Source organism: Cinclus cinclus, chromosome 21 (assembly GCF_963662255.1).
Source record: "Cinclus cinclus chromosome 21, bCinCin1.1, whole genome shotgun sequence".
Classification (NCBI taxonomy): domain Eukaryota; kingdom Metazoa; phylum Chordata; class Aves; order Passeriformes; family Cinclidae; genus Cinclus; species Cinclus cinclus.
In genome coordinates this window covers 5,332,400-5,358,302 of record NC_085066.1, presented here as the reverse complement: position 1 = coordinate 5,358,302, position 25,903 = coordinate 5,332,400, and the positions used below count along the sequence as shown (strand labels likewise).

Below are 25,903 nucleotides of genomic sequence, written 5' to 3'. Positions count from 1 at the left end.
TTACACAGAACCCCTAATGCTTTCAAGCACAACCTAGTCAGGTGTGGAAATTTTCAACAGAAGAAAATGCCTTAGAGTACCTACAACAAAGAGCACTTTACTTTCAAATTAAAGATGGTGAAACTTTTCCCAAAGGACAATCTGGCCCACAGAACAGCTCCAGTGAAGGGCTTTTTTGAACCAAATGTGTTTTACAGCTTTACCCACTTCTAACAAATGAGAAACATAAAGCAAGTGATCCATGGTTTGGCTCTAAAAGATAGAGGAACAATGTTCTTTTAATTAACAAGTGTGTTTTTCCTGAAGGTCAGCTTCACTGGCCTTCCTGGAAGAGGAATTCCCTCATCAGGGATTTTAAGGGATTTGGAGTGGCAAAACTGTAAACTGAGAGCAGGATGGACTATAAGTGACTGGATGAAAACAAATGATAAATGCTAGTACAGTCCCCACTCAGATTTGATGTGGTAATTTCCTACCATAATAAAGCTCCAACAGTCTGACATTTAAGCAGCACTTACTATTCCAAGATTATTTGCTCAGCAAGCTAATACACAGGATGAGATAATTATTTTTTTCCTTTTCACTATGCAGTCACTTACGGGATGCCATGATGCTGGTGGCCAACAGCAACCACCTGAAAGAGCTTAGGACAGGCAGTAAAAAAGGACAGGGGCAGTTTTGTGCCCAGAAGTGGCTGTCTCATGACATCAGAGCTCAGCATCTCCAGCTTGGAAGAGAAATCTATGCCTTAGTGCTTGCAGACCCATCCAAAACAGAGTAAATCCCTCTGGTCCCTGGACCCTTTATCATCCCACAGGGATAAGAACTAGAGTGTGAATAAGCAAATCCCTCCCTGCAGCTTGGAAGGAGGGCAACAACTCAAAGTTGCTTTGCTTCCAAGGTCAACCAATATCTTAATCTATAGATGTGAAATGTGAAATATCCCAGCTAATAGCTTCTCCTCAGCTGCTGCTCATTTCTGCCTTTATAACAATTCTAGTTGCTAGTGCATAAATCTAAAATCCAAATACTGCCTACATCAAAGTTGGGATAGAATTAGGGACTTTAACCCCAAGGAGACAGAGGGGATTCCTTATTCAAGGAGATAGCAAAGAATTATATACTCATTTTTACTCAAGAAGAACCAGAAATTGAATCTAGCTGCTGCTTACTTTAAAATTCTGCTGTTGTTTCCCAAAGAGCAACCAAAGTCCTGACAGGGAACACAACTGCTCCACTGAGAAATGTGGGCAGGCAGAAAGGGACCCCAGTGCATATCACTTTGTCATCATCCATATTTTAATTATAAAGAAAATTAATAACATCCTTGCCATTAGATATCACTTAAATATATGCAATACATAGTCTAGTGAAAGAAGCCTAGAGAGAATTATTTTCCCCTTTATAACAAAAATTGCTCTTTTTATTACTACCTTGCTGTTATGTCATTAGTAATAGAGCTGGGGTTTCTTTTTCCCTGAATTTGAAAACAAATTAGACCATTAAAATTGTACCTAGGAGCCTCCTTTACTTTTATGAATTGTTTCAGAATAATCTCTGAAACAGAAAAAAGAATCAGTAGAGGCCCTCAAGCAGATAGATATTAAAATAAAAAGGGAACATCTTCTCTGGAAACAAAAAGCCAATAAATCTGAGGGAAGGAATTTTATTTTTTTTTTAAATTATTGTCCTCACAGACTACCACCTAACTCTGCACATTTGCAGGAAATTAAACTTTCCTCCAATGAACAGCTCTGTTATGCAGAGCTCAGACTCTGGTGAGTCACTGCAGCTGTGAATGTCAACTGGAGGTAAAAGAGGACATGAGGAAAAGAAAGAGGGGGGACAGCTGAGAACATCCCTGGGAGAGGGCTGTGTGAAGCTGTGTGCATTTCTTGGTGGCAGCTTCCAGCTGTCTCAGTCCTGTTGGCAAACTCGTTCCTTTATGCAGCCTAATTTATCTAATCAGAAAATCAGGGACAAATCAGTGCACCTATTCCCTTGGGTTTATCCTAACAATGTCCAGGGAGCTGTAATCTCATCTCTACGGAGGGCTCAGGGTTGTGTCCATTGTTTGCTGATGCTTTTACACACACTTTGCCAATGACCCATGACTTTTCAGTTATTTCCAACAGTTCATTGCCCATCCGATCACCAGAGGAGGTTAAAAGAACAGTCTGAAATCACTGTTCATGCTTTGTATATGTAGCTGGGAGAGATGGCTATCCACAGGACTGGTAAGGATCTCAGAATCAGATTCATTTTTAACCTGATCTTTTTGGGGCTGAATTCCAACTGCATTTGCCTGCGGAAGCATTCTGTTAACAGGACATTAGCATTTGGCTCATTCACTTTTCTAAAGAGATGACACATAAAAATAACGTATCTTAGACTATCTCCAGACTCTGCTGGAGGTCTGGGCTCTGTCCCCAGCTCTGCCCGGGCTCTTTTCTGTTACTCTGTGCAGGCCTATCTACTCCTCAGTTTCCCTACTTGCAAATTAGGCATAATAATACCATTACCTTGTGTTGCTGCTGAACAAAAGTGGTTTTACTATTTGTATTTACTATTCACCTTGGGCATTATTAGACAGCACAACACTGATTTTGGACGTTTAGGCTCAGACTCCGATGGCTTTCACACCTCCAGCACAAACATCAAGTTGGTTGTTTTCACACCCATGCCAGAACAGCAGAATCCTCTGAATACCCTGGGTATGAGAGGATGCTGCTGTAAGACCTGGACATCTGCATTGCCTCCCATCAAACTGGCCAAGCCTTGCTCTGACAAGCAGGATAATGCAAGTTTCAATATGTATTCAGTATTCTTTTCACATTTTTCTTACCCAACCTGCTAATTACTAGCACTCCATGTGGAAATGAGCTCCCTCATCACCTATCTCTACCTTCTCTTTGATCCTGAAGTAATTAGATGTTGTATTTCATCAGTGTTATTTGTCTGACAAACTGTCACAACAGTTTCCTCCATGCCCCTGTGCAGAAGTTCAGTTCTGTTAAGTAAACAAGAGTTCAGTGCTTTTAGAGCTGAGTCTCATGGATAATCCTAAAGCATTCAAAAATCAGCCTTTAAGAGACCAGAGAACATCAGAGTCTTTTGGCCTCTTGAAAATCTGTTTTCCAGTAGTAGTCTCTGTTTTTACAAAAATTTAAAGAAGAGGTAAAACAACCCATACAAACAGGAAAGCATGAAAAGGCAATTTAAAAATGGTTGTAGACAGTATTTTGCAAATGGCTGAAGAACAGAGCCTGGAGTCTGGGACTTAATTTCTGATGTGCTATGGCCTGGTTCCAAATGTGGGAAGGACCAAAACATGGCCAGATTATAAAACTGTTTTAGAAATTTGCACCTGTTCACAAAGGAGATGAGCTCAGATCCTCACACACCAGGAAAAGGAGTCAAGGAAAATCACAAGTTTAACATGATCCAGGTTCTGCAAAGTTGCTTCACTAAGTTACATGGCCAACTCATGCTGAATTTTAGGGAAGATGAAGTTCCTGAAAGCACCTTTAAAAGCCTTACCAAGAAATCCAAGATGATTGTGTTATCCACTAGAAATCAATATATTCACTATTGGGACCAGCTGTTTGCATTATATATCCCCTCATTATCAAATATGTCTGGGACTCTCCTCCACCTCTTAGACCAGCATTTCTGAACACTTGAAAATTGCTAAAAGAGCAGTCCAATGTCTGGACCAGGAGCTGGAACATTTTATGGTTTGATGGCAATTCCAATGCCCCTCCCTCCTCTGCCTGCCTGTATGCTGGACCACATCCACTTCCCAACTGCACTGCAAGACCAAGCCTGCACGTTCTTCAGCACACGTTGGTGTGATGCACAGAACTCCTTCAACTGCTCCTCCTTAGGTGGAGGACTTGTGCTTCAAACCAAAGCTGTGCTTAAGTGCTAAAGCCCAGGAGAGTAAGGGCAGAACAGTTTGTGAGATAAATGTCTATGCAGCAAATTAAGCCTGCTTGTAAATATTGCACAACATGGCTTCTTGCAAAATAATTTAATATCTATTTGACTTTCTTTATTGAGCAGCCTGCTAGGAGCATCAGTGACGTGTAAAATGCAACATGGGGATCCAAAACAAACCTCTCACCCCCAGCTGCTTTGCAAGCTAGTGACAGGAATTTTGACAATTTGGGTTGTTTCGTGGCTTTTTACAGTGCTTCTGTTTTTCTTTACCTCATATTGGTAGATGTCCAGGATCCTTTCCAGTGACAGCTCCTCAAAGTACAGTCTGTCACACTCATCAAAATCTGTGCTCACTGTCTCTGGGTTGCAATTCACGACCACGGTCTTGTTGCCAAGCTGACGCAGCGTGCGGATGCTGGAGACAGCACACCAATCAAACTCCACACTGCTGCCTGCCAGGAGACAGAAAAGTGGGCAAGGAATGGAAGGATGCAGAGAAGAAAACATAAACAGATATTCTCAGCGCTCGAGCCTAAAGAAGAAAGAAGAAAAAAGCCAGCATTGCCTCCTGTCAGCTCAGAGCCAGAAATGTAATTGTCCTCCCATGGAAATTAATCATCCACAAAATGTGAACCTCCTAGCACAACAGGTAAATTGGCTCAGCTGCTCAGGAGTGTCAGACCTCTCTAACATGTCTGCCATCCTGTGCATATGAACACTTCATTGTGCTCCTGCTTTCTATCCAATCACTGCTGCCTCCCAACCAATGCACTCTAAGATTAACTTAAGAGTGGGGTAAACTCCTGTTCCTGCTATTATAAGACAATGCTGCTTACTCCAGGAAACACAAAGCATTTGCATAGATGTGGTGTGAAGAACAGAAGACTGAGGTGGTTTTTACCTTCCAGAAGAGCTAAACCAACAAGAGAGGTATTACCTCTCAGTGGGTTTGATGTTCCTGTACACTGACTCCAGGTAAGGCAGATCAGTAGAACAACACTTCTACAGCCACTGAGTGATCCTCTGATCTTGCTTTAAAGGCTACAGTGACTATGGCAGCACAGTGGGACGAGCACATCCCACTGTCCCAAACCCTGAGTAACCACTGTGGTCATCTTGAAAGGAAAGAGGCACAGAGGGGGCTTGGGTGAGCACCAGGACTTGGTGCCTGGCCTTGGGCAATGCTGCAGGCTCCAGGGACCACTTAAATCGAGATTTGTGCAAACATTTCTATGCTCAAACATCTAAGACAGGCACAAACAGAGAATGATGCATATTAAAGAACATCATTAGATGGTTATGCTTACAACCTACCAGAAAACCCTGGCTCATCATGCTGTGTTCACAGACATTACCACTGATATTACTTTTATAGTTGACATTACTGATAGTTGATCTGATATTACTTATAGCTGACCGTTAACCACTGATATTACTTTGGTATATAATTGTGTGACAAAATATGTTAGAAATTCAGTCTGTGCTTAATTGTTGCCCCTCACCACCTAGTGACAAACTGATGGCTGGGCACAGGTCACTCCCAGACAGGCACATAAGTTGTTTCCCCACTTCTGTCAGACAATAACCTCAAAATATGCTTAAGCTTCAGTTAAAACCCCACAGAAAAGAGAGGGAAACCAAATCTGAACATGGGTGTCTCCCAGAAAGGACACCAGATGCTCATTCAGTTTTTGTATTCCACTTCCATTACACAGGTATTTTTATATGCATAAGAAACCTCAGCTTTGGAACCCAATGGTCATCTGAAGCCCTAATCTGACTGCTTCAGACACAACCTGGGAAAACAGCTGAACAGCTGTTAAGTGTATTCCAGGCATATCCAGTAAGGATCATATTCAAATTTGGCAAGAGGGTAGACAGAAAATATATAGAACTCACTTTCATGTCTCAGTCACGTTGAGTCTATGTGCACCTTAAAATTAAAGAGCACTCTGCTGGCCCATGCCAGTGGTGGAAATATATTTATCTTGCTTTTAGGGCTGACACACAAACAAACCCCTTCCCAGAGCAGGAGACTGGATTGAGGATTGACAAGGCTATACGTGTGCAGAAAAGATGTGCCAAAGCAAACACTAAAGTTCAAGAGTGTGTAACTGCATTAACTCACACCATGTTTCTATTTGGCACATTAGTTTACAAGAAACTTCAAAAAACCCACTTTGGTTTGAATAATTTTCTTTCTAAACATAGAACATAGCATGACTTTTGAAATGGCCTCACTTCCCTCAAATATTTTTATTTCTCTGCAGAAATGTAAACATATTCAACATTTTCCTGCAATATATTTTCAACTATTTATAAATAAAATTACTAAGGGCTGTTCTGTTTCTTTTTAACCTAAAACTTAGCTTTCACAAAGGAAAAAAGAAAAGTAATGTCACATGTTCAACTTCCATCGAAATCATCTGGATGAGAAGAGAACACTGAGTTGATCCCACTGAATTCTGGTGACAATACTGAAAGCATAGATGAAAAGCAGACTGCTTGCTTGCTTTCAAAGGATAAAAAAAAAAAAAAAGAAAGAAAAAAAACCCCAACTTGGCTACTGCACCTAGGAAACAAATATTTTACAGGTACAAGTAATGATTTCCTCTAGCAGCCTTTATTTAGTTACAACTTCTTCCAAAGATGTTCTTGATGGATCTAATCAAAGCTGCAGAGCAGATGAGACCAAGAACAGACCTGCATGTCTATTCTAAGCAATGAGGAGTTTTAGGTGAACAGTGTAAAATGCATTCACATACATTCGATCAACTCATGAAATAACACTGCCATCCTTTTCATTTCTGTAGCCATGCCACACAGCCTGTTGAACAGCAGAATCATTCACAAAAAAAAAAAAAAAAAGCTTCTTGATTTCAGTCATCTCAACATTCATGCTGGAAATGGAGTTCAAAAAGACATGTCCTACAAACAGCAACAGGAGTGCAGCATATGACCTCTCCAATCCAAGCAAAACAAATGGATGTAGTTTTCAACTGCAGCTTTCATAACCCATCACCAGTTCTGGGAGATGCAGAGCAGAAATATTTCTGAGTAACAAGCAAATTTTTCCTTGACAATAATTACAAGCTATTTGGAGAGATCCATGGAAAGAAAAAAGTGAAAGTCATCACATATTGAATTCAGCAGTCTGTCTACCCAATACTCACAGCCATGAGGAAACTGTTACTCTGTATAATGATCTGAGTGGGTTGAAAGAAAAAAAACAACATACAGAGAATTGCTTATACAAAAACAGCTGAAGAGATCAAAATATTTTCAGTCACCCACACTAACAGGTGTAAAATGCATAGTGACAATATCATCATGAGCTGGCAGTAAATATTTAAGGTATGGGAGCAGCAAACTTCTATATAAGGTATGAGGTTCTCAAGACCTTAACATGTAAAAAAAAGTCAGATAAAAAAAAAATCTGTAAAACCTTGTGGAAATCACAACTAAGTACCAGGTGAAAAGTAATAAAATGATCTTGCTTTTTTCCAGGGTGTGAAATGAGATCTCCAAGCAAGTATAAAATGTAAGCCTTGTGTTAGGAATTGATGTCCTGTGCACTGTGCTCTGGAGGGTTTTTCCACCATATGAGAAGAGGAACAAAGGAACCACAAGAATATCCAAAGAAGGCTTGAGGGGCAAGGAAAACAGAGGAGTTGTAAGAAAGATTTACCTATATGATATGGTCCACAGCCCAACACCATCACTCCACAGTCATCAAATTTTACATCATGTTCCTGGGAAGGGAGACAAAAAAGCCATTAGGATCTGTACTCCTCAGCACCTAACTCTGTGCTTTCCAGAATAAACAGTTTCTGGTGTTCAGCCCAAATCCAACAATCTGGTCCTTCAGAACTCCAGTCTGATCTTGCTCACTGCAGTGTAAATCAAGGGCAGCTCTCCTGGAATTAGTGCTGCACCCACACCAGAAGAGAAACAGCACCTCTAACATGGCTGTTCAAGCAGCCTAAGGACCTGTGAAGCTCCATGGAAAAATAATGTTAGGATGAGATAAGGGAAATATGACTTCTGCATTCCCAGCAGAAGTCATAGTTCCCATTCCATAGATCCCACCTGTGATCTATGACAGGCTCTTAACGACACAGGGGCATTAACAGTAAATGCACTGGATCAGGACTGGAGAGAAAGTTCCAGGCCTGCTCTAAGGGGATTATATGTAAAACCATCCACAAGAATTGCTATGGAGAACGAGGCATCTACAAGATTTCCAGAAATAACATGGCACAGGGAAAAAAAGGATCAAACCAGACAGCAATGAGACTGTTGTTTCTGAGGGTGCCTACCTGCCCATTGTATGTGACATAGAGGTAATTAGTCACTGCTGGGTATTCTGCTGCCAGGGTGTCAATCTGTACAAGAAAAAAAGGGGGATTGTGACTTGGACAGTGCAAGAACTTTCCTACATGTAGATTTCTTTTCTTTTGCCTCCTTCCCTTTCTACTGCTGTTGCACTCCTATTATTCTCCCATCTCTCTCCTGGTAAGGACGTGACCTGAACTGTCCTGTGCTGTTAATGCAGCACATGCCTGGCCTCGCCCTGACCCTACAGTCAGTCAACACAGCACTCTGCCATCTCTTTTTAAGCAGCAGTTTTAGCTCTGCACCTCTTTGGTGAAACACCTCCACAGCCCAGGAACTTTCCCCTACTTGCCAAAGCCATCATTCTCTAGTTTGTTCAGCAGATTACAGAAATTCCTCCAGGTCTTCTGTCCTTTATAACTAGGATGTCTGGAATCTTCAGCCTCTACTCTTAACCCCACCTTACTCCCACCCAGCATACAAACACACACACACAGAATCACTAAAAAATCTTGTACAGTGGCTGCACAACTACTATGTGTTTACGTTACAATATAACTCGTGCTTTGATATTTGAATGGTACACAAAGTAAGAGTGATTTTAAACCACCCTTTATATGTAGTTTTCAACAACTTCTTATGTAATTAGTCACCAGAGAGCCCAGAAGAAAATTTTTCCCATGAGGCTGTTCACAAACTATTTGTGTCAACTACTCATGGTATGTTATACTTGGTAACCAGTCCATCTGGGTCACCAGTGACTGCTGAAGTTTCCTGAATGAACATCTGAAACACTTCTACATGGAATACTGAACAGGGAACAATATGAAAGCAGTCTTGACATGAATGTTTTTGCTATACCATTTAAAAATCTGCCCAAACTTCAAGCACTACCAGGAATCCCCACTGGCTGCCCAAATCCATGTCAATCATGGAGAATGTGACCTCACATCATTAGCACTGAGTGTTCTGTTGCTCATTATTGTTGCTAATACTGTGACTTGCACTTCATGGCTCAAGAAGAAACATATGCTTTGAAGGCACACAGGCAGGCACAAGTAGAATGACCTTATTAAGTGTCCCTTGGCACACAAACCAATCCAGTGCCATATGCAGCTGAAAGAACACAGTGCAAGACCAGGCATGTTTCTGTGGCCAGGTGAGGCACAGAAGAAAAAGAGCAGCTGGGGAACAGAAGAAGACTTGGCACATTAAACTGGGCCTGAGGATACAGATGAACTCTTTCAGAAACATTCAATAATTTGGGTTGGTTTTTTTACCCTCCTTAAGGACAGAAAACCAGCTGGTGGCAGTTTAATACCAGCATACACCTCCAATGCAACAGAGCACCTAGTGACACTGCCATGAATACCAGATGAGCTCATTAGGCTCATGCTATCACAATGAATAGCAAGTGAGCCCATAACAGTAGCACACTTCAAATAAAGTATTAGCCTGTAAAAATTTACTACCAAGAGAGGAGAGATATGCTGCTCATGCTCCCACCATGGTGGGCCAGCATTTTCAGCCTTTTCCTGAAGCCACATTTTCCCCCTCAGCCACAAAGAATATGAACAAGAATATTCTGAGTCTCTCTTTGGGAATGTTCATGGCATTACACTGATGACTGCAGTACAGAAGGAACAGCTACATGGGTGAACTGCCTTGTCCTCATTCAACATCTAAACTCGTGAGGATGTTAACAGAACCAGGGGTTTCTAAAGACATGGAGGTCTCCTGCCACTCTTGGAAGTCCCCAGCAGGCCCAGTGATGTTGCCACATACCTGTTTCACCCAGGGCACTATATTCTTCTTCAGTCTCAGCTGACGGCACTGGATTTCAGTCAGCCTCAGGCATTTCCCAATCTGCTTGTCAGAGAAGCCCATCTGTTTGGCTCTCCTCAGTGTCTCTTCTGGAATTGTTTTGCTGGGATTAAATAGGAAAAACACCTCTGCATGAGGCTTTACAGGAATAACTAGATGATACACAAATGCTTTTGTCTCTACACTGCATAGAGTTGCTATAGGATCGTGCACTTGAAGGCAAGAAAAGGAATAAAACTCAAAACCTTTTTTTCCCTTGGTGCCCCACACAAACAGCTCTGTGGTAAAGTCTGCAGGCAGTAGGAAGTAAAACACTTCCCATGCATTTTTGAGACAGGAATCAGTGACTCACGATGGGATCAAGTTGACTGTACCTGCATGTTAGTTTAACACAACCTGGCTTTTAGTAGGGGCAGAGGAAGCCACAGAGACTGCTCCTGAGAGAGAAGTTCCTCAAAATTTCTTCTATGTCCAGCAGAGCTAATCCCTGCAGGCTCTGACGATTGACATATTGGCTGGCCCAATTAGAAAAGTTAGCAACACCTCTGTGATGACAAAATGAAGAACTTAAAGACACGTGTCATTCCTCTTTCTTCCTGCCCTCCGAGGGCTGACAGGCCCCTTCCCTGCATGGCTGCTGGGGCCATGGTGGCAATGAGGTTGGTGTGAAGGATGGAGGAGGAGGTGCTCCAGCCCTTGGAGATGAGATTCTTCTGCAGGCCCTGGTGAGGACTGCAATACAATAAACTGGTTTTCCCTGTAATTCATAAAGTGCGTGGGGGGATGTAGAAGTCCACCTGCAGCCCGTGAGAAAAGATACACCAGAGCATGTGGATGCTGAAAAGTTGTAATCTAGTGAGAAACTTGAACAGGAAGAGAAGACCCTTTCCAGAAGAACTAGAACAGTTCATCCTTAAAAGAGTACACCCCACGTACTAAAGACCCACCAAGGTGGGAAGAATGCTTTGCCTGTGGGAGGTACTCATGCTGTAGCAGGTTGAGCAGAACTCATAAAAATTAGAACCAGGTTGAAGAAGTTCACAGAGAACTGTCTCCTGTGGGGAAAACCCCATGACATAACAGAAGAGGCTTCTCTCCCTAACTGAACTGTAGAAAGATTGGGTTTTTTTAAGTGACAAACTGACTAAAAACACCATGTTTTGTCCCCTTGTGATGTCAGTAAGAAAGAAAGAAGGGCTGGGGGGAAGAGGGGAAAAGTTTATTTTGGTTCTCATCCTCTTTTAATTCTGTCAATAATTTTTTCTTTACACCTTTTAAGTTTTTAGCCTGTTTTGCCCTTAGAATGTTTTCTCCTAATCCTTACTTTACCCCATGAGCCTTTTAGTTTTTCTTTCCCCCTTCTCTGCTCAACTATAGCAGAGGAGAATAAGTAAATGGCTTTCCATGGGTGTCAAACCCTGACACCACAATGACTGTATGGTCATTTATCATTTCAGCCTCCACACAGGACCTACAGTGATTCCTTTTTTTGGATTCAGCATCCCTACAATTCCATGCTCAAACTTCAACTTAATACCTCCCTTACATTCTTCCTTTCAGTCTAAATTTTAAACCTAGGCCTTACCAGACTGGGCTGGATCAATCCTTATGTATGTGCATCCATCTCCTGCCTCTCATTGCAGCTGCCCACTCCACTCAAAGACATGAAATTCTTGAAGCTCTGGGATGAGCTATTCAAAGGCATAACTGTGCCCTGACCCTGTGACCACTGTGCTGAGCTGGGAGACATGCCTACAATTTAACCAGACCAAGTTTTCTTTCTGTTTTTGAAGATGTTCTGCCTACCTTCTGAAATGGCCAGTCTTTGGAAAAAACATCTCACTTCAAGGAGCCATAGCAGAGAAGATATTTAGAGGCTCACACACAAGTTAGTTTTTTTCTTGCAACAGTCTCAATGTACCATTTTCCATATCTTAGTGTTGCTTCTTTCATTAGGAAAATGGAGAGGAGGGATTGACCAGGTAAAGCAGGGGTACATTTTGATTTCATGTTTACTACCAGGGTCTCTCATATATACTTCCATACATTCTTGTTCTCCTGGTTTTGTTTATCTGAAGTCCTAGTTTTTGCTATTTATTTCAAACACTTTGCTTCCCAGCTGCCATAGCTGAAGATCAACATTTTCCCGTCCATTTTGCTCTTCATTGTTTTATCTTCTCCATTCCCTCTTCATTCATTCTACTCTTTTCTCTCCTACTGTTCATCCTTTTGTTTGGACTCCACTCTTACAGTTTCTGCCTCCCTCTCTTTCTAAGCCACCTTTTCTAAGCTTAGCTTTTGTAAAAACATAAAAAGGCCTGTATTTTTATCAGTGCTCTGCTTTACATCTTCATTGCCAAGAGCATTTTTGCCTGCCCAATAAATCAATATTTTCCCAATAAATCAATATTTTATGAGCAAGCAAGCTCTGAATAAGGAAAAAGGAATGATTAACAAACAAGCAGTTTTCTTAAATCAGAGTTTTTTAACTATGTCCTTTGCTTGATGGTATTTTTAAAAAAAATACTATTTTTTATTTGCATGGGAGAAGAGGGATAAGACCATTTTATTAGAATGCGTCAGGAAGCTGAAGCATGGAAGAATCATTGGACTGGATTTTCCACTCTGGATTAGGCACAGAGCAATTCTGCTGCCCTCAGTAAAGTCAGGCTAGTGTGAAACAGGTGAGAGTCACACAAGTGGCAAACCAGGTGTACTGAGAGCAGAACCAGGAACCAGAACCTCTTGGGTTCAGATCCCTGGATAGACAGACAGACAGAGAGACAGATAGATGGATGGATGGATGGATGGATGGATGGATAGATAGATAGATAGATAGATAGATAGATAGATAGATGGGATTTGCCATACAGATTTCCCAATGCCACCTCCCTCCTTGCCCTGAAACATGCAAAGAGAGCACTCCATTTTCATGCAACAGCACAGGAGAAAGGGAAAGCTGGTGAGAAATGCAGGAAAGAAACACTCACAGTAATTCCTCTCCTCTGTGTCCCAGCCTGACCCCACAAACAGCTCGCTCTGCCCTCAGGGGACTCCAGGCAAGAGCATCACCTGCACCCTGGATTTCTCCACAGCCTGCACCACCCTTCTTCCTGCAGCACAGCCTTCTCTTTGTTAGTGCTAGAAGGGAAACTGGGGCTGCCACATCCCTGCAAGTGTTCAAGGCCAGGGCTCAGAGTAAACGGGGCAGGTGGAAAGTCCCTGCCCATGGAATGAGATGAGCTTTAAGATCTCTTTCAACCCAAACCACTTTATTATCTGGTGAAAAAGTCCAGCCTAATCCAACAGGTTGAGCTTCCCAGGTTTTGGATCTCCCAAAGTAAGACCCACTTTGTGGCACCACACTGTATTAAAACTCATGGTTTCCATGCTCCAATACCTCCACCAGAAACTCCTCTGCTTCTCTTCAGCCCATTCTGCTTTCTGATCTCAGCTCAGAGACAGGACATCTTGCACAAATCATGAACACCAGAACCGAAGGCACGGATGTGTGTTTTACAGAAGCAAATACAGCAAATTCCACCAATTCTCTGTCAAAACTGATGCTGGCAGTCAGTGGCTATTAAGGACTCAGCCTCCTTAGAATGAGTGAGTGGACCTGATGACCCCAAGAAAATGAGCCTCTCTCAGAGCCGTTTACTCCCTTGCCCTCCCTCCCTTCTGCCTCAGGAACACACATAGCTGGCTGTCATTTGATTACTGTCAGAGACAGCAAATTGCCTTCATTTGCAGCTTGTTTTCATTCCTTTTCTTGTATCTCATTATAACAATATCATTCACTGTCACCCTCTCTTCCAGCTGGGAGGGTAGAACAAAAGCAGTCATTATTTTGCACCATCATTCATTTGCCTTGGGCTAGCAGCTTAAATTAGGTTAGGCCACTTACTAACCAGGCAGAAGGGTAACTAGCTTTTTACAGGAAAACCAACATGCAAAAGAGACAAGACAAGTTCCTAGAGGGGAAATGGGATCGTGCATTTTTTCCATGCACTTTTTCCTCTGCTATTCCTAAAGCATGATAGAAGAAACCAGCAGAATTGGTCCACCGTGTTTAATGGGAACTCAATCAGAGAATTGCAATTCCTCAGTATTGGTATGGAAACCAGGCTGCCTCTCTACATGTACTGGACACACATTTTCATAACTGAATCGTTTCCATATCCTAATCAGGGTAGTTTTTAGCATTTATGTCTCAAGTTCCATAGAAATAATATAAAGAAACATGCAAACAGTATGGTAGGGAGATGCTTATCTTGCAGATAGAAAAAAACAACATGCAGAGGTTAAGGGGTGACAATTTTTAAGGGGCAATTCCTACTGCTCAGAGACAGTCCTTTAGACCAGCTAGAGACACTAAAGCCAGTAAGAGCAAAATTAGGCTGATCTCTTTGAATAGTTGAGAGCAAATAACCCTTCAAGCTCACCAGAAATTCAGCACTAAAAGACAAGACAAAAATTCTCAGTCCTGAATACAGCAAATCACAAGACCCAGTCTTACATCCCTGCCTCCCACTTTCCCCTGGAGCCTCACTTACTTTTCCTACACAGAGCAAAAAGTCTTCCAAAGATTAAGCCCCCTCACTGGCTTAGAATCAGTTTGGAAACAAGGGAAGACTAAGCAACCATAGTTTCAGACTTCTATAATGCTCCTCTTCCTAACGTTTGCTTTGCAAAATGAAAGTCAGGAGTTTTAGAGCTTCAAACCCAGACAATTGGACTTTTGCACACTGCCATGATTATTAAATGGTAGTTCACCTCCTCAGAAAGCTGAAGTCCCCTGCTCATTTTGCAGTTTATAAACAAAGCAAGCCTTTCCCCAAACTTGCTTGTGATTGGTTCAGCTTCCAGTGTTGATTTGTAGTTGCTTTTAGTTTAAAATGCCACCTTGTCATCTTTGGAACTCCATCCACTCACTTCTTTGATAATAAACGATAAGAGAAAATTGAATAAATTCTGCTTAATGAAGAAATTTTTCACCTGGCACAGAGAAGCTGGAGAAATGTATTAGCTGACTAGAATAATGCTGACAGCATTGAAATTATCAGGAGACCCTGCTCACCTCAGCAGAGCCCTCTCTTCCACTTGACCAGCTTTCATCTGATCCACCAATAAAGATTCCAGCAGAAGAAACACTCTTTTTCTTGTCTGCCAAATCAAGCTCTGCTTCTTTTTAGGTATTCTGTCAAGTTTATGCCTGTCCACGTAATACTTAGGCCCATGTAAATGGGTCTTGATCAAAAGGATCAGGAATATTATGTGAACTGAGAGCCACAGCCTGAGCTGGGAGCATTTGGGACACAGCTACTGCATGCTGTGTCCCAGTGAACATGTGCCCTGTAAGCTCACAGGCTCATCCCTGCACCATCACCTCTGCCTCATCTCAGAAGCTACTAATGTGGTTTGGATATGCACAGGGGATCTGCAAAGGTGAGCACATTCAGGCTCAGCCCACGGGTCTTGAACTCAGCTCCTCCCAAATCTGAAGTGATTTAGCCCAAACTAAACTTTAAACTAGTGGCAAGCAAAGTGGACCAAAAGTAAGAAGTGCTGGAAGCAAAATGTATTATGCCCAGTCCTGAGAGAGCTCTTCCTTTCTCAGTAGCCATAGGCCTGCAGGGTTTCAAAGACCTGCTGAATTTCAGGCTGAATTATGTACAAAAGCACATTCTTTCTTGTTTCCTCACTGTCCTGCTCTGCTTCAAGGCTCCTAGTGGTTTCCTTGATTACTTCTGATGTTTTACAAGATTTTGAACATGCTACAATTAAAATAATGAGATCATGGTATAAATTCTCTCCCTGCTTCTCTTCTCTAGGAGACAGATCGTTACCAGTTTTTCACTCCTAAGAAACTCATGAGATGACTGACAAAAAGCTGTCAAAGGAGCTTTTAAGGAAGCAGGAGCTGTAAACTAACAAATCTCACTCAGAGAACAATTGTCACTCCAGCTCTCTGCACTTTTAACTTTCTGGTCCCTGGGCTAATAAATCTCATCTTGGACATCTTGATTTAAGTAACATGAACCTCATCCTGTGCCTTAAGACCTGAATGACTCACTCACAAGATTAAGTGAGTTAAAGCAGCAGCTCGCACCAAAACACAGCCAAGAAATGAGTTGTAGGTGTTTCCTGAAAGCCTATTTTCTACCTCTGGTAAAAAAGAGCTTTGAGATCTTTGCTGGGATGCCATGGTACAGACTACCCTGCTCCTAGCATTGTACATACTGGTTACAGACACTCCCCAATGGCTTTTTAAGGCAATGCCTGTATATCCTCTGCACCAAGGAAAACATACATATTGCATTTTTGCAAATGTACAGATGCTTTGAAAGAAAATACAGCTGTGAAATTATTACCAGTGGCTCTACAAGACAAATAGAAAGTATCTTATGTTAGATCCACACAAAGCACAAACAACAGTGCTGAATAGCTGCTTGTATTTTATTCTCCTCATGTACTGTATTCAAAAATTGTTCCCAAGGCCTTCCTGCCCTACAGTTCACAAAGAAGACAAAAGTAGTATTTCCAGTTAGCCAGAGAGGAGCACTACAAATATATCAGTGACAGCTCCTCAAAGGCATAAATCAGCACAGCCTCATTTAACATCCCTGCACCTTGATGCCCATACAAGACCTGTGTGACACACTCTAACCTGTCCCAAAAGCACACAGGTCAGCAGAAACTGCTCCTGAGAAAACTGGGGGTGCAACACAGCCTGTCAAAGAGCACAGGTTATGGATGGCCTGAGTTTCCCTCCCTGCAGTGCTTCCCAGCTCACCTGCTGGTGCCAGGTTTTCATTCCAGCACCTGTATTTCTGTGCCTACTCCACCACAGTCGTGTTTCCAACCAACAGCTTTCAAAGCACACCTTGCAGGTACCCAGGGACACGGGCTCCCAAAAGGCCCTTGCAATAAACAACTTGTCCCATGGGCAACTGAGCAGAGCACCCAGCTACAAATGCTGTGCTAAAGTGGGTCTGCAGCTGCCCATTTCTGTCTTTCCCCTTTATAAACCCATGTTTCTTTGAGAATGGCAAGTGATAGTCAGGACTGCACTTATGCCTTCCAAGCACACAACAGGTCAGGAGGTGTTTTCTCACAACACACACAGAACAAGGACATATTTTCCTTCAAAACAAAGCTCCAAAGTACTAAATTATCAATATATGATTGGTGCCATCATTTCCCACTGTTAGCAGGCTGGCTAGTTCAGTATCTTCCAAAAAAAAAAAAAAAATTACCTGCCGTTTCCATTAAGGTTAATTTGAAGAGTTGAGATTTCAGGTGGCAGAGTTCAAGTCACTGCACTACCAGATTGTCTTTGAGACTTTGGGCAAGCTCACCATCTCTGTCCTTTGCTCTTCACAATGGTGGTTTATTACGCTCCTCTTTCCTCAACTGAATTCTATTTTACAGCCTTTAACCAATATTGAAATGCTTCTCTTTGGGAAATATACTCATACTTCTGCTGCAAAATGGCTTTCCTGGGTTTTACATGGATTTTCCCCAGCAGTGAAGCTGACCCCACTACCTCTGTATTCACCCATCTCTATGAGCTCTCAAGTAATGGCAAATAAAATCAATTGCAGATTCCATTGCTACAGAGATACCTAAGTGACTTAGGAACAGAAGTCTTAATGATTTTCAACAAGGCTTTTGTCCCTGTGTCACTTGGGCCTGAGTGATGACTTCACCATAGCTGCCTACTTCTTTACTTCTGTCTGATCATGTTTGTTGTACATTCTCCTTGCACACAGCCACTGTTTTCAGGGATCACAAAATCAGGAATAAATAAAAATAATCATGGCTATGTACAAAAAAATCTTTACTACAAACAGTCAAAGAATAGATGTAAATTCCAAAAGAGCTTTTCCCTTGCACCTATGTCTTGGATGTTATTTCTCAGCCTGGGTTTCAGCTGTCCTCCTGGGGATGCTTGGTATCACTGGACCCTGCTTCAAATCTGACTTGCTCAGGGCTGGGTTCATAGGCCTGGCCTAAAAGTGACATCTCACTGCTTGCTGCCTCAGACAGCTGGACATGGTCTGGCCAAACTTCCACCTCCATGAGCTGCCAATGTGATGAAAAGCCAGCAGGGTCTCTCCAGGCCCTTCTTCCCATTTTCACTCATGGGACTGGCAAGGCCAAAACTAGGGAAATAATTGCCAGATAACTGAAGATCCTATTGCAGTGCCACTGCATCATACACCATCACCTATTCATAGACTGGCAGCACGGGATGGTGCTTGCTCTTTCTGCCTCAGTGTGTAAAACTGGTTTATTTGTTTATGTGCATGTGCATGGTGGGGAAGGTTGAAGTTAAAATTACAATTCAGGTATAAAGGTAATTGGTCAGACAACAACAAAAACCCCTCCAGCTGTAAGTTTCCAAAATAAAAAAATATGTAAGGTCACAGAAGAGGAATAGCAGAGGCACATGTTTGACATGTCTGTGATACTACTTGTTATTCTCACAAGTACACTCAAAATGGCTTTCTTTTCCCAATTCAACTCAGGCCATTTGCTTTCCTGCAGCCACATCACATACCTAAAACAACTACTTCTCCATCCTAGAGGGCCCAGAGGCAGTGTCAAATGGAACCACTGCTGCAGCATGACAAAGTTATACAGTCCCACCCAGCACCAGGTCCAATCTTCTTCAGAAAAAAGTTCCACGGGACAAAGGTAAATGGGGCTGAGGGTGCCCTTCCCAGTCCTTACTGTCTCTGCAAATGACTGTCCTTGCCTCTACACCACAGATAAAGCACAAACACTTATAGGTCAGGTAGTTTTTCCCTCAGCATTGCGTTATCCCACAAGCCTTTCACACGTGTAAGCAGATCAGTGCGTGTATCAGTGAGAGCTTCTGCTCACCCCTGCATTGCTGCATGTAGCAAGGATGCAGGGCAGCATGTGGTGTGGGAGAGCTGCTTCCTGAGCTGCTCTCAAAGGCCTCCACCTGCCTTGGATCCCCCTTCCCCATCTGTCTGTCACACCCACTTGTTCTAGCTCTTAATTTCCCCTTGGCACAGACCATCTCCTTGCTGCCAGTCTCTACAACAGCTCTGCAGGGGCTAAATCAGGACTCTTGTTACTCCAACTGCATCCAAAACCTCAAAGAACTACAAAGAACCCCCAAACCTGACACAGAGACAAAAAGGAGGGGTGGGTCCATCCAAACAGCCTGGAACCAGCAACAGTGGCAATTACTTCTGGTTCTGGTAACTGTACTCTAACAACAGAAAGATTTAAAGCAGTGATGGCATCACCTCTCATTCTTTTCAACTGAAAATTATCCTGCAGCACAGGTAGAACTCATGCCAGGCATACTGGGGACTGGAAACAGCTGGCTGCAGGAAGAGCACATGTGTGCCAAGTCTCATCTGCATCACTCAATTAGCTTTCCCTTGGCTATGGCACAGATATGTTTCCTGATGTGGCTCACTGTACTAGGCTCTTAGTTCAAGTCCCAAGTGTTTTTCCCTGGCTCTTTGCCTTTGTGCCTTCAATGTAATGCCCATCCCCTCCCTCCAGTGCTGGCTGGGAAGTAATACAGTTTTCTTGCAAAAGTGTGAGCAACTATAGTGGAGTGAAAAGCTGCACTGATAAGTGAATGAGGGTAAGAGAATTTATATGTTCAGCCTGGAAAAGAGAAGGCTTCAGGGTGACCTAACTGTGGCCTTCCAATACCTGAAGGGAGCTGACAAGAAAGATGGAGTAAGAGTGTTTTAAAGAGCATAGAATGACAGTCAAGCCAAATTGATTTTCCCTTTCTTTTTTCTTTTATATACTTTCTATATTCTTTACACATACATTTGTAGCTCTGTAGCCTATCATAGTGTTTGTAGCTAGCATTTTACCCACTCTATTAGACAGAAAAGACAAAACAAATTCCCCAGTGGCTCCAAGCTTTGAGTCCAAGGTTAGATTCTCTGCAAAGCCACAGCTGAAACTAGCTCTCTGAGACACAAAGTTCAGTTCCTATCTAAAAGAGGGGGAATCCAAAGAAGGTTGAACTGGGGGTAAAAACCTCACTACTTGTGTCTCTAACTGGGGATTCTTGTCAGATATGCTAATTTGCTAAACGTATAAAAATTCTATACACATTATGCTGTGTGAGCATCTTTGGTGTTTTCCACCTGGCTAATTGTGCACCTAAGGTTCCTTATAAAAATAACCCCTTTATCACCCAACTGTGTCTGGCTTGTGATTTTAGGACCAGTGAAAAGGCATCAGCAGGACAAGGGGGAGCAGGTTCACACTGACAGAGAGAAGCTTTAGATTAGCTATTACAAAAAAATTCTTCCCTGTGAGGAAGAGAAGGGGTGGGCAGGCCCTGGCACAGGGTGCTCAGAGAAGCTGTGGCTGCCTCTGGATCCCTGGAAGTGTCCGAGGCCAGGTTGGGCAGGGCTTGGAGCAACCTGGGACAGTGGCAGGTATCCCTTCCCATGGCAGTGGGTTAGAACTAGATGATCTTTAAGGACCCTTCCAATCCAAACTGTTCTGTGATGCTATGACACCACTCACAGTCTGACTTGAATTGCAAGAATCCACTTCCAAGAGACATAACACTGCTTGTGTCTGATAAAAATGCAAGGCTGGATACTGTGCAAGGACTCTCTCTAGCAGGCTGCTGTACAGCCTGCTGCCTGGACAAGGATGAAAAACTGTGTAGGGTGGCACCAGCTACTGATCACTGGTATAACCACGTGGGAGAAAGGGAGAGCAACTTCAGGGATACAGGAAGGTTCAGGATTAGCCTCTGTGGAGTGATGCTGGATTTATACCAGCAGAGGATGTGGCCAACCTCTGGGGCCTCATTCCAGAGCATGCTACTCCAACAGTGACAAGCTCAAACTGATTCTGGGTATGCTGGATTTTTCTTTTCCTTGGGAGCTGCACATACATGTTTAAGAGGCCGCATACAAATGCAACGTGACACAGATGTTAAGAGGACAAAAACTTCCACAGCCAAACAACAGATTTCTGCAAATAATCAAGCTACTCCTTCTCTTCCACATCTCTCTCCACATTTATTTTTGTTTAGCTCCAGATCCCGGTTGTTCTGGGTGCAAAGAGAAGCAAGAGCTGCTCAATTAAAAGCGTGCAGCTGGTCAAAAAGCAGAGATGATGCAGGTGAGCTGAGGAGCTGCTCAGAGCCCACAGCCTCTGCTGCACTCCCAGTGCCATCGTGTGGAGACACGTGTGAGCACAGTAGGTACCAGGGGCAGAAAAGCCAACAGCACTCGGCCAATAACTCAGCAAGAAGGCTCTCCCAGCCTCGTAAAAACATGAAGGGAAAGCTCAAGTCAGCAAGAGTCTGAACTGAAATATAGCCCGCTCCTTTAATTTACTGCTATCTTTCCTGCTGGCTTTTATATGGTCATTTTTCTTGAAGGAAGAAGATTTATATTTAAATATGTCTGGAACCACAGATGTTTGAAAGCATGGTACAAAACCAATACTCACACTGCATGATCACAGCAAAGCAGAAAAGTTTAAAAATCAATAGTCCAGGCTGGCAATAAAATGCAGTGTATGTGACCCTCAGGTGCAGTAAGTCAGGACAAGTCCAGTGTTGAGTCTGAAAGGGAACTCTGTCCTAGGGACGTGAGTTACTCATCGCAGGCCATCCACATTTCCAGTCTTAGTCTCAGAGACAGTGAGGATTTTCAAAATAAACTGCAACTTCCCTAATCCAAGGAGTTATTTTACCGAAAAGAATGTGCTCAAAAATTTCTGCTGACTGAGACAGTGAACTGGGTTTTAAGACAACACTGTTTATTCCAAGCATTTGAATAAACTTCTCAGCATTGACAACCTCTGTGCTTACCATAGGTTTCCAAGTGGGATTCCCAGAAGAATTGTGTCCTAGGACAAGATTTTTTTACCTGTTCACTTCCTTTAGGATCTTCTCCATGTTGGCAATGTTCTGCATCTTATACAGGAACCACTTGTCAATGGCTGTGAGATTGTGAATGACATCCACAGGGACTTCATTATCCAAGGCCTGCCAAAAACAGGACAGCACCATACAGCCCCTTTAACACTCTTTAACACAAATACACATCTAGTCTGCAAACAGGTATCAGCAAGTAAATATCATAAAAAGTTTTGTAGATCAAGCTGTACAAATCAAGTGTTCATCTACCTCCTGACCCCGTCTCCTGCAGCAACAGAAATTGTGCCCCATGAGGAGTGCAGGGAGGCACCAGCCACTTCTCCCTGTGCTCTGGTTCCAAAAGCTCACTTCTGTTTCAGTGAGAGAGGTAATTTGCTTTTCAAAGAGCCAGAAGGTGGACAAGCTGACAAATAGGCTGGGTGGCCACTGAGAACATGCCCAGCTAACTACAGGGAGCCACATGCAGGCTGCAGTGACCAATCCTCCATCTGCACCTCTTACCACTCAAGTTGCCTGCAAATGTAAAATGGGAAGCTCCAGATTCTCAGGTGCTTTGGAGCATAAATCTTGATTTTCCCATGAAATACAGGGCTGAATCAAAGCATGTGGCCTTGCATTACCTCTGAAGCAAGGGAAAGTCAGGTCCTGGGTGATGCTTGCAGCTAGAGCATAGCTCTAGCTTCTCTCATCTACCTCAAGATACTGTCAAGAGCATTCAAATTTCCCTTCTTTCTTGCTGGGGTTATTCACAGGTTTTTTAAAATCAATTATTTACAGCCATGGGGTTAAAAGGAACTCCACAGAGGTATTATTCATAAGACAATGGGTTACAAAACATCATAATATTAAAAAAAAAAAAAACAGCACCTCAGAGAGCCCTGAAAATGATGTATTTTCTATCAATGCAATTTCTTGGGTCTCACCAGTGGTGTACAGTTACAACTCTCCTGACAAAGCAACCATAATCAGCCATAATGATAATGCCAGCACAGTATATTTGCTGAGCTAAAGTAATCAGGCTCATTAATTTCTTACCGTGCTTAATTGTTTTCTTGCAGGGCAGCATCCCTGGAACAAAGCCAGAGCAATGCCATTGAAGAAAACTCCAGAATTAATCCAGGACTGAGCTTGGTCCGCTGCACCCCAGAATTATTCCCCCGAGTTACAGAACTTGGGCACAGTGTTGGTATCATCATGTGCTTTCAGCAATGAGGAGACTTCTGCCAGCTCAGAGAAATGGGCCACTTCAGGGAGCCACCACCCACACGGACAAAGGATGGGTGGCAGCTCTCTGCAAAATACGGACACCACCTTCTGCCTTTTTAAAGAATTCCCAGATAGCTTGCCTGAACCTCCCTCTTGCAATTATCCTCTTGTTCTGAGAGGTAACAGCTGCTCACTGGAATATCCTGTGTGCTTACAAGCAGTGGTGAAAACCTCTAACACATATTTTGCTCCTTTAGAGTACCCAGTCACATACAGAGTCTTTGGTTCGTGCTTGGCACCCAACAGCCACTGCTCTTCCCAGTGCCTGCAGAGAGAAGCCTGAGGGACTCACAGAAGTCCCTGAGCACTGGCAGTGACAAAGCTGGGCTTCTCAGACATTTCTAGGTACACTACTGGTGTGAGGTAACCATCCTGATTCTTTAGTGCTTGGAGGGTGAGGTCATGTTGCCTCCTTAGTGGCATGTGAGCAGGGCTTTTTTCTGTCCATCTGTTTTTACAGAATACATGCAGACTTGCACATCTTCAGGATCTCCAATTCTCAGTCAAGGGTCCCTGAGCCACACATACACACACAAAGGTAGAATGATCACATTCTCTTTAGTTAGTTAGGACACTTATTTTAAAGGTCCCAGGGATCTTCAAAGGAAACTGAAAAAACTGTATCCCTTCCACTCAGTCATCACAGGAGGGGCAGAGAAAGTCAACCATCTTCATCCCTGTCACATAAATCTGGAGACTGGGAGAGAAGAATGAGTTTGCAGACATTTCTTGCTCCATATTGCCACACTCCAGGGGTAAATCAGGTTTCCAGATAATCATGTACAATTTGTTCAGGGAGGCCCTGAACTTCAATGGCTTTCCTCTCTTCAAACCTACCTGAAGAAGTACAGCCAAAACACACCGTGGAAGCAGGAGGAGAGAGATACAGCAGGACAGTGTGACTTTCAAGCCCTGCTCACCTTCAAGAGCATCCCATCCAGTAGGGACTGGCCCATACTGGGCAGCCAAAGGGTTTACAGGACTGCCTTCACACCAAGAGCCATGGAGCAAGCCTGGCCTCCAGGCCAAGCAATGGAGGGCAGCTCAGCTGCCTGTGCTTTCTCTAGGGCCAGCACCCTTGTTCCCTCAGTTCCATCCTGGCTCATCACCAAAGAAAGTATTTAGCTGCCTATAGACAGCAACACAAGTGCAAACTACACATCTGTAGGGTGGACAGTTAGGAGACGAGGGCCCTGGTGTGAAACAGAGTGTGCATTGACTCCACAGCCTAAGCCTTCTGAGGCCACTTGTACACAACCTTAAGAGGAGCAGAAAACGCCTGACACAACCTGAGCATCCCTGCTCAGCAGGCTGTTCCATCCTTGCAGCACTCCCACTCTAGCCAAGGAACAAGTCTCATCTATGTCAGCCTCTCTCCTGTGCCTTCTTTTACATGACAACAGGGAGCCCCATTACAACAGCAATAGCTCTGAATGGCAGCTGAACTCCCTTTCCTTGCACCTGAACAGTTGCTGTTGTCATCATCCAACAGGCAAAGGAGAAAGAAAAAGTAAAAAGCCTTGGAGAGCTGACTAGTGGGATTGGAGTGGGGAGAAAACATAAAATATAACAAAGGTCCATCCTGTTTCAAATGGAGCTGATGGCTAATGGGGACTTACCGTGTGCTTTTAAAGGTCAAGAGGCTGGGAAGGGATTTCCATGCAGACAGCCCCAGCTGCCAGAAGCACCTCTTACTTATACTGCTTGCCTCAGTTATTAATGGGAATGAATTAGTGCACTGTGTTGGAGAGGCAACTCTTTATAAGGAGCAATTAATAGTTTGTTCTTGCTTTTTCCAACAGATCCCAGTGAAAATACCAGCAGCTGGGAACACCCAGTGTTCAGTGGCATCCAAACTCACCTTGATCTCTCCAGATTCCCTGTGTTAACATGTGTCTAAATTTTAATCTTTCATAAAATCTCTCTGAACCACTCAGAGACTCAAGAAGTAAGATTTCTCTCCGAGTCACAAGAAAAAGCTGTAATAAAGACCAAACACAGCTGCTGAAGGATGAAGACATGCACTTCCCCAGCTTGAAAAGCAACAGAGAACAGCTGGATGAGCCACACATTTATAAAACACTTTGTGATTTTTCCTCGGGCCATTTATAAGAGGAACAGCTACATGAAAACCTTTTAACCAACACAGCACAGGCTCAGCTCCTCACTCATGTGGAGGTGTCACGAGATGTACCTACACATGAGCACAAAGGGCTTAAAGACTCCACCACACAAAGTTTGGGGCACAAAAAATAGTAATTGAGCATTCCCTGCCAGGAAGGCTTGCAATCTTAAAAAAATCAAGACAACAGGTAAGCAGGAGCTGTAAAAGACAGCTGTGTCCTCCTGTTCATAGAGGGTAAGGACAGATGGACATATTACCTGCAGCAAAACCAAAGTGTGGAATTGCACCTACCTTCTAAAGTAACCAAACCTGCATTTACCACATGATACATACAGGCAAACACTGAGAAGATGAAGGAAGAAATAAATTTGCACCCTAGTCCCCTTACAATAACACTCCCTGTTACATGGGCACCTTCGAGGCTGAAGTGATTTCACCATTGTGACAGGAGAGGGGTCACAAGAATGCTACAGGAAGCTAAGCCAATTTTG

General features: G+C 43.2%; 1 protein-coding gene across 1 annotated transcript in view; it reads right to left on the bottom strand.

Annotated features, from left to right (window-relative positions):
• Positions 1-25,903, bottom strand: part of CPS1 (carbamoyl-phosphate synthase 1) — an 86,945-nt gene that overhangs the window by 26,257 nt on the left and 34,785 nt on the right. The window contains exons 21-26 of the mRNA XM_062506695.1: positions 22,011-22,129; positions 11,676-11,681; positions 10,063-10,204; positions 8,262-8,327; positions 7,631-7,694; positions 4,213-4,394 (exon numbers count right to left, since the gene is read on the bottom strand). Of these exons, the coding sequence (XP_062362679.1) occupies positions 4,213-4,394; positions 7,631-7,694; positions 8,262-8,327; positions 10,063-10,204; positions 11,676-11,681; positions 22,011-22,129 (579 nt within the window). The remainder of the gene's footprint in view (positions 1-4,212; positions 4,395-7,630; positions 7,695-8,261; positions 8,328-10,062; positions 10,205-11,675; positions 11,682-22,010; positions 22,130-25,903) is intronic.